The sequence below is a fragment of the Adiantum capillus-veneris genome, chromosome 6 (assembly GCF_014529385.1).
Source record: "Adiantum capillus-veneris isolate H3 chromosome 6, ASM1452938v2, whole genome shotgun sequence".
NCBI classification, from domain to species: Eukaryota; Viridiplantae; Streptophyta; class Polypodiopsida; order Polypodiales; family Pteridaceae; genus Adiantum; species Adiantum capillus-veneris.
In genome coordinates, this window is record NC_140936.1 from 48,766,552 (window position 1) to 48,782,306 (window position 15,755).

Sequence of the window (15,755 nt, forward strand, 5' to 3'; positions counted from 1 at the left end):
TCCATATTCCACTTCTTGACTCTCCTCCTCTCACATCTTGTTGTCCTCCTCATTTTCCTTGGCGCCTTCCTCATGATCCGCCCTCGAAACACCATGGGCTGGCCCTTTCATTCTCCCTGCTTTGTGCTATGGGAAGCCACCTTCAAGGCTTCCTCATCTCCTACTGTAGCGCTGCCCTTATGGTTGCACTACCGCCCTTTGCACTTCACTGCAGTCCTCGCAGCTCCTGGCATCTACAACTCCCCAATCTCAAGCCCCAAGCTCGTCTCCTTGCAACTGACGTCCTTGCTATCTACTCATGGGCTGAGACCCTCTACAAACGGCGCTCTGGCCCTTCTCTGTCACCCGAGCCTACTCATGGCCCTCCTTTTCCTCACCTGTACTCGGCTCGTACACACCAGCTCCTGCTGGCTATGGCGGCCCTGTTTGCATGGCCCTTTCTCTCAACTGCAGCGCCAGTGGCCCGCTATGGTCACCCCGTGAGCTCTCACTCGGCCATCTCCTTCCCTCCTCTTTTCCTGCATCCGGGTCCATTCCCTTGACCTCGCTCCTCTCCAATGACGCCACCTTATCTGCTTTTGGCATGCAGGCCACTAGGTGGAGATCCTTTCCTCTCGCATGCCAGGAAAATGGCTCCCCTGGCTTTCCTGGCACGCACCCTTCTACTTGTAGCCCGTTTTTTCCCTGTGGCCACCTTTAAACTTCCTTTTTTCCCCTTTTAATTCCCTACGTGAGCAATGTTCCCACGAGCAACGAAATCCATTTGATCATGATGATGCCGAGCATCTCCTGTTGGTGTAGAGATCCAAGCTTTTGTACGGCGAGAATCCTAGACCATGTGCATCTTCATGAAAGTAGACCTTGGAATGGTGGCATTCTTGAAAGGAGACCTCGCCAAAAACAATTGCAATCATCATGACCGCCTACTTGGCATACACGTCTAGGCAGTGGAGTGTCGTGCAAACAGCCCGCCCAAAATCCTATATCACCAACTTCATAGCACCTCTATCCAGCACCCCTTGTCCCATTTCCAAGCTTGTGATATCTACACTTACTCCTGTCACCTGTAATAGCAAAAAACCCTCACAACTTCTGCTAGCAAGTGCTCCATCCCGGTGCACCTATCTCCTAACTACATCAAGCACCTGTTCAACGCCCCCGTCATTTGCCTGCAAACTTCCATGCCTAGGCTTCTTGCGCTTTCATAGGCTGACCATCTTGAGTTGTACCATCATTGCCCAACCCCTCGTTGAGCATTCATGCTCAACGATAGTATTATTTAGATATTAGAAAACTGCATAAGAAGTGACAATATGACAACATAATAAGAAGCTAGATGTAAACTGTATAGCTAGATAGAGAGGGAGATCTTATCAGTTGCACAAACCTCCCAGATCAAATGGAAAGCCTCGAGCTTCCCCAAGCGCAATGTAGGCCCCCCCTGGGTCAAACTGATGGTTTTCAGCAGTACCACCCAGCTTTAAAACATATACAAACCATTCCCGCTTTGCACCTATAAATCTGTAAGCCAACCATGCATGTAGCTCTTGATCACATAGCCCTTCAAAAAACTTCATGCATGAGCCATCTTCACCCATAAAATAAGCCTGTACACCTTGCAAACCTTTTACCTCATCTGTTGCCCACCTATCGGCTAGAGAGCTCGCCATAGCATGAGTGTCTTCAAACAAGATAACGTATAGCAATCGGCATAGAGACGCTTGCATAACAACCTTTAGCAACACATCCATCAACAACATGGCACCAACCTGTGGCAACTGATCGTCCAAAGTAGACACTGGCATATCTTCAACTGTAAACTCGTCAAACAGCATTGGAAAAGGGGGCAAGCCTTGCATACCTTGTATTCTTGCCATAGCTTTAGCAACCAAAACCTGCAACTCGTCATCTACATCGACCACTGGATCATCGAACCTCCAGTCATCTTCATCAAGACATTCTTCTTTAGTCAACATGGCCTGACCATCACAAGGCCCAAGAGAGGGTTTCCCAACCCCCTAGTCTTTGCAAACTGACTCTTCACCTCCAACCTGCTGTTCTTTGACCACCTTATCGACATGCATAACATCATATGTCTCATACTTTGAGAAAGCGGACTCCATTTCCCATGTGATGCCCGTATCCAAGGCACTGCTATAGCTCGAATACACCTCGTCTTTCTCCACAAACTCACAGGCTTTGGCCTTTCAGATATCTTCTCCACTGCTTGCTTTCTGGAAGGCACTTGGTCAAGCACATCAGGCGGTACTCGATAGACTCCTCTCTGCAGCTTCTGCTGAGGTCTCATAGGCCCACACGGGATTGTCTATACTATGTCATCATGCCTATCCGCTGCTACCACATGTGCATCAACAAAGGGTCGGATTACCTGAAGCTCTTCCCTAGCAATTGTCCTTGGTACCAATGGACTCGCCAGAACCTTCTTTTCCCGTTGCTTCTTTAAAATCTTCTTTGTCCTACTCTGCGCATAGGCTACTGCATCCTCGTACGTGCATGGTCCATCTATCTCGACTTTATCACACACTTTTACATGCAAGAAGTCCACAAACTTGGTCATCTTCAAAAAATCTGCATGCTCTACAACAGTTACCTTAACCAACTTGCTCCATATGGCCTCGAACTCCCATACGAATGCTCGGAAATCACCGTTAAGGCTTTGCTTTAGGTTGTCCATCATCTGCTTCACTTCACTCCACTCCACTCTGTGTTGGCCACATATCGGCCTCGGAATGCCGCTTCCAGTGTGCTCCAATATTGTTTTTCTTCAGCTTGTAAGCTCTCATACCATACCTTTTCTTTTCCACGAACCAGGAGCGAGAAAGCTTGGGCCACTCCCTCTTCTCTTGACAAGCCGCTCTCCAGCAGAAATAGGCCGTAGTCTTGCAGCCAAACCTCATCATCTTCAGCACTTGTAAAAGTAGAAAAATCCGACCATGCCATTCTTGTTAGATCCTGCTCTTCAAACCGTGACACCGTCTTCGACTTCACCAAGGAGCAATCAGTAGGTCCTCCGTGGGGACACCATTGATGGGATGGGCAAAACGGGAACAACACCCTGCACACAATACACTGCCTCTATAGCCCAAGGTAATAGTCCGCATCCCTACCCACAAAGAATCACACACACATGCACTCTTTCTGTAAAGCTCTACTACTAGACTCTCCTTGGAGCACCACTGAATACACACAATCACTTATAAATTCCAAGCATAATTGGATTGACAACACATTTCCATACCTTCTAGTGCATAGTACCCTCACCAAATCTTCAACCACACACACTAAGCCCGCCCAATCTCTCTCTCTCTCTCTCTCTCTCTCTCTCTCTCTCTCTCTCTCTCTCTCTCTGCACACACACACAAAAAAGACCCGGAGCCAATGCTACCATGGGTGTTATGCATGAGACGACGAATAGACCAGAAGATGGTAGCTAAATACCAACACAAAAAAAAAGTGGGTACAATGATGGTACTAATAACAAATATGCCTTGAAGCCTTTACGCTTTGCCTTGCTTCATTAATCCATGTGAAAAAACCCGACAGCCCTGTTTTGCAGCTCTCCCAGATCATGAGGGGTCGTCCTGCCAACCCTTATTGATGGCGCCCCTCGTTATTGCGATATGGCGCTCCTTCTTCTCTGTAGCTCGAGGCTTCGGACAACCCTTCCTTATTGGGCTACGGTAGCAATCCTTGTAGCGCTATTGGCAACCCTTTCTCCTCGTCCTTTAAGCATGGCAACTCCCTAAGGTAGAGCTCCATATTCCACTTCTTGACTCTCCTCCTCTCACAGCTTGCTTCCCTCCTCATTTTCCTTGGCGCCTTCCTCATGTACCGCCCTCAAACACCATGGGCTGCCCCTTTCGTTCTCCCTGCATTGTGCTATGCGAAGCCACCTTCAAGGCTTCCCCATCTCCTACTATAGCGCTGCCCGTATGGTTGCACTACCGCCCTTTGCACTTCACTGCAGTCCTCGCAGCTCCTGGCATCTACAACTCCCCAATCTCAAGCCCCGAGCTCGTCTCCTTGCAACTCACGACCTTGCTATCTACTCATGGCTGAGCCCCTCTGCCAACCGCGCTCCTAGCCCTTCTCTGTCACCCGAGCCTGCTCACGGCCCTCCTTTTCCTCACCTGTACTCGGCTCCTAGACACCAACTCCTGCTGGATATGGCGACCCTCTTTGCATGGCCCTTTCTCTCAACTGCAGCGCTAGTGGCCCGCTGCGGTCACCCTGTGAGCTCTCACTCGGCCATCTCCTCCCCTCCTCTTTTTGTGCATCTGGGTCCATTCCCTTGAGCTCCCTCCTCTCCAATGACGCCACCTCATTTGCTTTTGGCATGCAGGCCACTAGGTGGCGCTCCTTTCCTCTCGCATGCCAGGTAAATGGCTCCCCTTGCTTTCCTGGCATGCACCCTTCTCAGAGATGGCGGCCTCCCTTTTCAATCTTCCACATGGCTGCAGCACCACCTCTCTAACTGCAGTCCATTTTTTCCCCGTGGCCACCTTTAAAATTCCTTTTTTTTCCTTTTAATTCCCTACTTGGGCAATGTTCCCAGGAGCAACCAAGTCCATTTGATCATGATGATGCCGAGCGTCTCCTGTTGGTGCAGAGATCCAAGCTTTTGTATGGCGAGCATCCAAGACCATGCGCATCTTCATGAAAGTAGACCTTGGAATGGTGGCATTCTTGAGAGGAGACCTCGCCAAAAACAATTGCAATCATCATGACCTCCTACTTGGCATACACGGCTTGGCAATGGAGTGTCGTGCAAACAGCCCGCCCAAAATCCTATATCACCAACTTCATAGCACCTGTATCTAGCACCCCTTGTCCCATTTCCAAGCTTGTGATATCTACACTTACTCCTTCACCTGTAATAGCAAAAAACCCTCGCAGCTTCTGCTAGCAAGTGCTCCATCCCTATGCACCTGTCTCCTAATTGCATCAAGCACCTGTTCAATGCCCCCGTCATTTGCCCGCAAATTGCCATGCTTAGGCTTCTTGCACTTCCACAGGCCGCCGACCATCTTCAGCTGTACCATCGTCTTTGTGACCATAAGAAAGTTGAAATTTCCAACATAAAACTCCTCCTTGTTTAGAGCTTGAGCTTGGTTTTTTGCTGATTTTTTCTTTTTTTTTGAAAGGATGAAAAGGTTATGGTAATATGAGTTTGATTCTAGAGAGAGAAATTGAGCTATATGTGTGTAGAGATGATAATCTTTGAGCTATGGAGTAAGGGAGAGATGGGAATGTTGAAGAAGATTAAAGAAGCCATGAAAGTTGAAGGTTTGAGTGAGGGATGGAGAGAAATGAGTGTGTGTGTGGGTGTAGAAGTGTGAAGGGAGGTGAGAGAAGACTAGGGTGACTTGTGAGAAAAAGTGGGCAGATTGGCGTCTACCTTTAAATTCATATCTCACGGATTGTAGCTCCAAAAGTTTTGAAAAAAATGGAGGTGATTATTTTGGTTTGTGGGATACATTTTGTATGTTAGTCACTTCTTCAAATTCCAAGCGGAGATAGGTTCGAGAAATCTCACCTTCAAGCTTGTTTTTTATGCATGTAAAAGTCTTTTAGTGGCCCCCTCCTTTGTCGAATTTGTACAATGCATCCAAGAGTGAGCCCCTCCTTTGTCCTATCATGATACAGAGCATTCAAGTTATCTTTACACATGCATGAAGAGGGTTATTGGTGAATAAAGAAATATATACATGGTGGGACTAGTGTATGGACTATTCATGGATTTTAGCTCAATGAGCAGATGGTGTTAGAATAATGGGTACATTAAAAAAAATTATGGATATGAGAAAAGATATTGGAATTATAGGATATGGTCCCTCTTTTGTATTATTTTGGGTGAAAGAGGAAAAGTATGCAAGTAAATGAGAATCATATAATAGAAGTGACTAAGGGAGTAGGATCCGGTTTTCTTGTTTTCACACAAGGGTGAGGGTGAAAATGTGGGGGTGATTTGTATAAAAGAAAAATATGAGGTTAGAGGATGTGTACATTGGCAAAAAATATACTTATAGTACAAGAGGATAAAAGAAGGCATATATAGGTCTAATAAAATACACACCTAGGTATAAATATTTAAATAAAGTACCAAAATAATTATAAAAATTTTCTATATATAATCCGCCCTATATACAATGAGATATTTATACACAAAGAGGCCATAATATGCTTTATTATTATCTTTTATTTTTTTGGTTCAACTAGCTCAGTGACTAGCTAATTGAGGGTTTTTAAGGAGATATGGAAAAAGTCTCCTAACTCACACACGCCTATGTACAATAAAAGGGCGAGGATAACCAAAGTGTTTGAGTGATTTGATAGGGTGAGGTAGCTCACTAAGGCAATTTTGAACAGCCAAAAAAATGGCTATCATTAGCCCTCCCCCAGAATGATGGTATATTCATGTACCATCATGAAACATCTTTTCCAAAGAGAGTGCTTCCGAGTCCTTAACAAGATTTTTATCGTTTGGCCCCTTGGTATTTTGGCTTGAGTTACGTTCATGCTTCATGCAACAAAAGTTACAAAAGATAGTTGTCCTTTGACAGATCTTTGGTAGATCCTTTTGTAGAAGGTGACTTAACACTACAAGAGGTTGTGTGCTCTTGTGACGCTGTTAGCGACGGAAATACACTGGGTTTTTATAACCCCCGGCGTCGCTAAAACCGTAGCTAATAGCGTCGCTATATGCGACGCTATAGGCGTCGCTATATGCGTCGCTATATGCGTTGCTATATAGAGACGCTCATAGCGACGGTCATAGCGACGGTTATAGCAACGGTTACACAGAAGTCTATAGCGACGCTCATAGCGACGCTACAGAGCCATAAATAGCGACGGTTATAGCGACGCCCGAGAGAAATTTTTTTTGGTGACAGGGCATTGAATGCCCTGCCACCCATCAACCATATTGTACTTGATTCACTTTTTAAAAAAAGTGCAAGGGTAGATAATAGACCCAAAATAGTCACCCACAAGACGCATTGTTTGCAAAATTGACAAGCATAAAATTGACAATTGTACACATCATAGGCAAAATGCTTCTCTTAGCACTTGCTTAAAGCTTGCTAAGTGGTCGTATGGATCCCCTGATCCACTCTAGTTTCTAACCCATTTTTGAAAATCAACTGGTTTGACGCGTCTGTTTGGTTCAACTCCCGGTCTTCTAACAGTTGGTCCTGTTCCGAGTCCTTCAAATGAGTCTATTGGAAATAGTGACTCATGTAGCCCTGGACAGGCCTTAGTGTCACCCGGTTTTCTTTGTGATGAGGTGGTTTCTGGTTTCTTAACATTACTCTCAGATGGTCTCTCACGGTGTTTATCTCTTGGAATTGTTTCTGGTACTTGTCCCAATATCCAATCCCTTATGGAATACCCTTGGTATTTGGTTTGCTCACGGGGGATTCACTCTATATACAAAACAAGATGCCACCTGCAAGCGAATAGCTTTGATCAAACCCCCATATACGACTCATATTAGGTAATATGACCCCCCTTTCTACGCTTATACGACAATCAATAAAGAAAAATATCATACCCCTATCTTACATATAAAATTTAGGTCTCACATGATCTAACATAGTAAAACTAGTCAAAGAGTGTGTAGCATAGTGACTAGCAATGTACTAAGGAACCGCTTATGTTGATAACTAGATGCATCCTCAATGTGTCTTAGTTTGAATTTCAAACTATATGCACGACGATCGGCCTGCACTCTGGCTACTCATCCAATTTTGATCCATCCAAAGTTGGTGTAAATCAACCCTTGACCTGCTCCAAATCAGCCCTTATCTATGACTTTCTTGATGCAAAATTTGATGTGTGACTTGATAAAAACTACCCCTAAATTCATCCGAGTTCTAGTGCACATCGGTGACCAATCGCTAGAAGTAATCCACCCCCCCTCCCCAAATAAATTTGATACCCCCCTCCCTTATTTTTAAGATTTGGAGATAAATTTTTTGGGGCCTGCCCCTAACTTATACGCTTATATAACTTGTAAGTAAACCCCCCTCCCTTGCACTTACGTGGTGCGGTCATTTTTCCATGGTGAATCCCCCGGGTGTTTGCTCTACCTCCTCAGGAATCATCATAACAAATTTGTTGTTATAACAATCCCTAAACAGGTAGGTTGGTAGATCTATTGATCTCTTATCTTTGATCTTGAAGATATGGATGATCTTCATGGCCGTTAGTTGTCCTGATTTGGCATGCGAAGTCCACAGAAGATCTTTTACGTTTCTATCCTCCCAGCAATAGACTCCAATCCTAGGATTATCCGTACTAAGCCGTTTCAAAGGCTTCAAATCTACTTGATCGTATCCCGTGAATTCTAAATTTGGTGGTCCTTCTTTTGCTGACATATATGGGATTATGGTGTTTACTTCTAACCCCCATTTTTTGATCACATCAGGGTTTTCGACTTGTACATACTGAGTTCTGTTTCTGTCCATGTACATTTTTCCTTGTTTGTTTGCCCTAACCTCTTCTTCAAACTCAATACCATGGTCATCAATGCAAATAGCATACTCTTCATTAGGGTCTAAATAAACATGGGCTCCATGGTGGTTAGTCTTATAAAAAGAGAGTATATGTTTATAGCACATTGTCGTTCCGATTTTCGAGTGAGTTGAGTAAGAAGACATTTCAGATGTTGATTCTGAAAAGTGTATGAGACCTCTAAAAGAATTGTGTGCAAGGAATTGCTTGGATTCACGCTTTCTTCGGTGGATACTCTACTGGAGGTTTCTTTGTGTATGTCTTGATTTACTAGTACACAACCAGATCTAAGGTTCATAAAGACTAGTGAAGCCCTGGATAGAGTACTTACCTTTGGATTGAATCATCATCAATTTCCACTTGACTTGATTTCAACCCTCCTGAATTTCCGATTCCCTGTCTGCAACCTGATTCATGTACAAATTTCATCAAGTTAGTTGTTCTTCTATAAAGACATTAGAGTTTTTGCTAACTGTCGTGACTGGTATATGTGTATCACTTCAAATCGAGCTATGGGAGTCAGCAATTGACTTTCAGATTCAACTTTAGTAAAAAATCAAAGGATTAATCTGCAACCTGGAAACTGAGTAAACATGTACCAATTTGGATCAGATTGAACCCAAAATTGCCCGGTGGCTTTATATATACTGGTCTAACACTTTACAAGTTCAAAAGTCAAAATTGATGTCCCTGGGTAGCAATAGTAAATAATCACGATTATTTACTTTTGCTAGTTTTTTTTTTCACTTTTTGGCTTGGTTTGCAAGTATACAACCTGTTAAAGTCCCTAGACAAGTTTCAATTAGTTTGGACAAAATCTGATCAAGTTTATCAATTGTTTTGTGTTTGCAGACTCTGATTTCAAGAATCTGGCTTAGGTCTTACTTTTGTGGTCCATATTTTACCAAAATTGATTTGTGGGATCTACTTAATATGCTTGACCTTGTGGTATACTCAAATTTGCAAAATTTGCAAGTTTTGAAGCAGATGTAAATAATCGCAATTATTTACTCCAGCTAATTTTTTGTAAATTTTTGTCTCAACTTTGACATAGATCTGTTGAGCACCTCAAGTTAAGGTCGCTAGCCAAGTTTCATTAAGTTTGGACAATTTTTTGTCAAATGGTCATCAATTTTTTGTCGGTAGACTAACTTTGCAAATTTGGTCACAATTTTCAATCCAGTGATCCATACCTTACCAAATTTGGTTTGTGGGCTTATTACAACATGATAAAACTAGTGGTATGCTGACTTGGTTAAAAAAGTTAAAAAATAGGGCAGATGTAAATAATCACGATTATTTACTACTGATAACTTTTTGCACCTTTCTGGTCAACTGAGCATGTACACATGTTTATCACATCAATATAAGCCTATGAATCAAATTTCAACAAGTTTGGACAATTTTTCCCAAATTTATAGTGAAGATTCAAAAAGTCGGTACAAACTTCAATTTTTACCCAATTTTTATCCAAATCTTTTGTGCCTTTACAAAAGTTGTTTGTACACATGCAATGAGTCAATGGTATGAACCTTGGTCAAATCTGAGCTGAAAGTTAATAATCATGAATATTAACTTCAAGCTTGAAATGAACACTTTTTTGCAATTTTTTCAAAGACAGTCTTTACAAGAGCTATTTTAAGCCTATGAATCAAGTCAAAACTTAGCTTGGCCTAAAATGTCAAGAAAAAGTAAATAATTTGAGTTTTGGCCAACTCTTGAAATTTTGACCTCGAAGTGTCCTTGAGCTTACCAATTGGTTCATACAACTTTTATGCTTACTCTCCAGTCGAATTGAGTGGTTTCGAGTCTTTTCGTGCTATTTCTAGTTGTAGACCTGAAATTTTGCAACTTCCAATAACAACTCACAATGATTCTTTGAGAGAGAGTAATGTTCTAAATTCCACCTCGGATCCTACTTACCCTACTGGAAAGTGTCCACAAATACTCGTTTTCTTGTCTTTTATGGTTTTCTGAGCATTGATCTTAAGACTTGTCTCGTCTACCAATCATCCTAAAAATCCTAATCTATTTCTACAATCATACAATCCTAAAGGCGCTCACCAAGTACGATTACTTCCAAGCTACCTCTACACAGCAAAAGACGACAATCTTAGGCTATGCGATTTCTAAAAGAAAGTTTTGAAGTCTAGGCGATCCTAGAAGAAGTTAAAGGATAACTTCACAAGACGCTCGTGTTTTTCCCTAGTTTAGGGCTCTTCGATCCCCGGCAATGGCGTCAAATGTGGGACGCATGTCTAACCTCACCATCCTATCTTATTGCAGTATTAGCGAGAACCACGATTGAATTGTCAATCCATGGGACGAATCTGACTCGACTAGTGCATAGAGGCTACAAGAGGTTGCCAATCTCTCGGAAAACAACTAACAACCCGCATCTAACTCAAGCTACACTCAAGTGACTGAAATTACGAAAAGCCAATCGCTCATCGGCAAACAAATCACATCCATTACATCATCAAATGACATCCAAACATAATGAAACTTCTAAGACATGTTTATAAGACCTAAGCACACATGCTTATGGTCTCAAACCTAACTTTAGGTCAAGTTCCAAAATTGCGATTATTAACAACAGTGGATTTTTGACCTAGACGTTTTCGACCCAGATGAATCTGAATGCTTAGGAATGATGCCCCAATACCCCACGTATGCTTAGTTTTTTATTTGAAAGTATAAATTCCTAGTTATGATGAAATTAGGTCGCGGCTCGATGATGCCAAAGGCTACGAAATATCGTGATGTATTTACGTCAATGCGTAGAGCTCTTACCTGCGGTTGCAATGCAACAAACGCGATTGCAATGTGACAATAGGGGAGGGAGTAGGAAGCGCGAGAAGGAGAGGAGTGAGCGCCGTTAGCTCACGCTGTGTATTTCATTATCCAAAACTTAATAATAACTTTCAAAAATTGGCTTTTATACCTTAGCCAAGGTTTTTAGTGGTCAAAACTAATAATTTGGGAGTTCTACCAAAGATCGGTAAAGACAGGATGATACAATCTAGAAGGTTGTAGCCCCGGCTCATTAATTACAGAGTTTATCCGAGAAAATAGGAGTTACAATATTCTTGATTTTTCAAAATAATAAGTGTTTTACAATGAGAACTTGAAAAAATGGTATCCGTATTAGCTTGCTGCTAACAACTACTGCAAGGGTGCCCGGGTTGCTGCATATGTTGCACTAGTTCTATGTTGCATGTAGCTCTATTTTAGCAAAGTCCAATTTACACTGCATCTAACAATGCGAGCTTAACTAGCTAAATGAGATCATGAATTCTACACTCCACTCTACTACATTTATATGTGCATGAGTACCACACCATGTCTGGTGGGTCTATGCAGGTAGACTGCATCATGGCACCTTTCTCAACTTAGATCATTATAGGTAGATCTAACTGTATTTTGTCCAGGTGGATTACATCATGGCACCTTCCTCAAAGAACCTGCTTCAAGCAAGTAGAAGTCTAGTTAAGAACATCGAACCACATGTGCACACAAATTTTTGTCGCCTTGCCGAGGAATTTCATACAGAGCGTGGATTTCCATTGGAGGGGGTTGATCCTTGTACCTTGATAGGGAGCAATGACATTACTAAGGAGCAGTGGGATGATGTATTCATATATCCAAATCCTATTCAGGGTAGTCAAAAGAAAGTGAAGGAATACCATGCGCGATCAGCGTTCTTACAAAATCTTGTGTGGAGACATTGGGATGCGTACCTGGAGAGTCCCTTCATGTATGAAGTAGGGACTCAATTTACCTAGGCCTTTGTATTAGAAACTGCACAACAGTCCCCTCATCTCCTAGAAAACATCAAATTTCATGGGTTGTCTTTGCAAAGAGGGCAATGAAAGCCTCATAGAAAAGACATGATCACGATCTCCACAGCAAGATCAAGAGTTGGGAAGACCATATGAGTGGTAGAGGGAGAGGTTCCATAACCACTGGTGCTTCTGCTCGACCATTAGTGAAAATAGAAGGTATGTTTGTACCCTTGTCAAGTGTGCCTACAAGAGGGTACCTGGTACAATTGGAAGAGGAGGATAGTAGGCTCGGGGGTTGCAGTATGTAATCATGTTAATGTATAATGTGATTTTGAAAGGAGGCGTATTTTAATGCAAACATTTTAGGAAATTTAACAGAGATATATTAAAATAAGGGGTTTTATATTCAATTTTGAAAAAATATTTTAAAATAAGGGGTCATTTTATTCATTCAGACATGTTAAAATAGGGGTTTTTTTACTACCCCACAAACGCACATTATATAGGGGGGTACTCAATGGTGAATCCGTCGAGATAGTAGGGTACTTGCAGCAATGAAGAATATTGCAGAGGACAGATTGCAAGTTTCCAAGTCAAGACTAGAGGATGCAAAGAAGCAGGTGGAGGATGAAGTTAGAGCATCCGCTTGATAATACTAACATCTTCATTGCTATGCCTATAAGTTATGTGAACCAAAATGGTGCATTGATCAATATGCCAGTGCATGGATTGTATTTCATTTTTCTCTTTGAACGAGTAATTTTTAGTAAAGTCTACTACAAATATAGTGGTATCTGAAGGAAACACCTTCAAACATTCTCTGTACTGATTTGCTTCCCTTCTGTAAGTGAAATTGTGCTTGATGAAGGTTCTAATATGGCCTTTTATCCTCCTTCTCAGATCACTTAAAGGAACTGCTTAAGTGACAACACCTTTCTCTTACTTAGACCATGCTAAGTTTGACATGAATGTCCTCAAAGACAAATCTTATCGTAGCCCGAGCAAGATTTTTTGAGCAACCTAAAACCCGAGAAAGTTTCTAAATGGTTAGGACCCAATTTGTGCTATGGGTTGCAATCTATATTGTGATGGGTGAAATGTTTTTTGCATTCTTGCTAGTAGGCTAATGCAATGGTCAATGAGCTAAAAATTGATGCCTCAATGTTTGAAGACACTAAAGTGTAAATCAACAATCCTCATGCACTTAGAAACTTTTCAAACAAAATTTAAAAAATGAAACATTACATTGCTTATCTAAATGGGATAAACATTTGCATGCCAAGAAAAAGTGAGTCTGATGTGTCTTCATTTCAAAAACCAAAACTGTGTCATGTGCGTCAATTGCCATGGTTAAGATGCTTCCAAGAAGAGGATTTTAAGGCCTTAGAAAGTTTTCAAAATCAATATCAGGGACTATATATTTCAGAAGGAGAGCTTGATAAGTAGGATTACAACAAATGACATAGCATTATCAAGTGGTGAGGGATCCTCTAGAGAAGTGGAAAAATAACACATTGCTTCCAACACATTGGAAGAGAATAGATTTTGGTACTGATTGATGAAATATCCACATGTAGCAATCAACAAGTTTTTCATCTATGATGAATACCAGAAGCATCACAATGTGTGACCTCCATACACCAAAGAACCAAATGAAGAAGGTTTGGAAACATCCGTTCATCACCAAGTATTCATGTCCTCTTCCACTTAAGAAGGTATGGTGTCCCCGATGAAAGGTATATGTGAAGAGAGGAGAATTTGACTTTGAAGAGGTGAAACCCAATGTGAAGATGATTGGGGCTTCAAAAGCTTGGATTTTCTTGCTAAGAGATTGTCCCATAAATGGAGAGCCACCCACTAAAACACCATTGGAGAGAATGATACCATTCTGACAGTTTCCTTTTATGATTTTATTTTTTACTACTCTCCCATGTTCTTCATCCCCTTCTAAGCCCCCCCTTTGGCAAGGTTGTAACTCCTCACATTGTACCACCTCAAAGGTTGATGGATTATTGTCTGATTTTGTGAAAACTTTGGCTTCTTGCATGATAGGTTCCTCCATGTTTAACATACATGGGTCATACCAATGCTTTTCAACATCCTCAAACACTTCTTGAAGATTATCCTCACATGGATTCAACTCACACTCTTCTACTTTGTTTTGGAGTTGGCATTCCATGTACACAATCATCTCTTTATGATCAATGTGGTCCATGATCTCCCCACCTATGATTTCATCTTCTTCTTCACTCTCTTCTTTTAAACAAGATACACTCTCAGAACATTCCATAAGATCAAGGTTACCTTCAAGGTCTTCATTCTCCATAAAGTCATGTTGCACAAAAGCTTCGTCTGCTCGGACTAGAAATTGATCCTCCGCCAAAAAGTTGGATGTATCCATTATTGAATCATCAATGCCATTTGAGATATCTTGTGTCGATTTTTTCATGCTTGTGATAAAGGTAGAAGAAAAATATTCCACATTTGAATCTTGACTACACACTTTAGCACTTGAATAATCAGTTGTCATGTAAGTAACTTCTTCAACATTTGTCGGAGTAGAAGGAGACAAGTATGGCAAAGGAGATGACTCCTTGATAGAAACACTTTCATGGTGGTTGGTTCTTCCAGCATGATGGAAACCATTTTTGATGTAGAAGTACTTGTGAAACTTCCTTCGGGCAATAGTGACCGCTTCTTCAAAGGTAGAGGGTCCACTACAAGTAACCTTAGTCTTTAGGAAAGGAGACAAACCCAAAATAAATTGCTCCATTTTTACATAATCTGGAAATATAGAACTAAACCCACATCTTCCCCATTGACGAGAAAAAATATCCTCATAAGCATAGTAGTCTTCACCATGTTGTTGAACTCTCCCTAATGAAGCCCATGCTTTCTCCATTGTTGGAAATTTAGAGAATCTCGTCTTCAAAGCTTTGGAAATTTGGGTATACCCATCTTCAATCTGAGAAGACACACTCCAAAACCATTGCTCAGTGTTGCCTCTAAGGCATAGCAATAGAAAATCTCCTTTTTCAATGTCATCCTTTTTACCAAGGATACGACAAACCATTTTAAAATCAGCAAGAAAATCATCAACATCTTCTTCTAGATTTTCGAAGAAGATTGGGATATCATCAAAGGTATAGCGTGTCATAGTCTCTCAATGCTAGAACCACACAAAGATTAGTTCCAAACAATCATTTTCTCTCATGACATCAACTAACTACACAAAGTTGTGAAACGTCTTTCAACATGAATTCTAGATTCTTATGTGAAAATGTTTTTTTACTTTCTTATATTATGCTAATCCAAACCATATTCTAGATAAATTTTTGTTGCATTGAAATTAAACTCGGTCATACAAGTTTTCATGATTCATATAATCTTCTTGATTATGCTAAAATTCAAGCATTCATGCAATACAACAACACT

At 41.5% G+C, this 15,755-nt stretch overlaps 1 protein-coding gene across 1 annotated transcript; it reads right to left on the reverse strand.

The window, feature by feature from the left end:
- Positions 1 to 556: 556 nt before the first annotated feature.
- On the reverse strand, positions 557 to 3,891 carry LOC147455477 (uncharacterized). Its single transcript, XM_086514250.1, has 2 exons — positions 1,388 to 3,891; positions 557 to 1,294 (listed from the first exon to the last, which is right to left on the reverse strand). The coding sequence occupies exons 1-2, from the start codon at positions 1,974 to 1,976 to the stop codon at positions 1,287 to 1,289; spliced, it is 597 nt and encodes a 198-aa protein (XP_086370376.1). The 5' UTR covers positions 1,977 to 3,891; the 3' UTR covers positions 557 to 1,286.
- Positions 3,892 to 15,755: the final 11,864 nt, after the last annotated feature.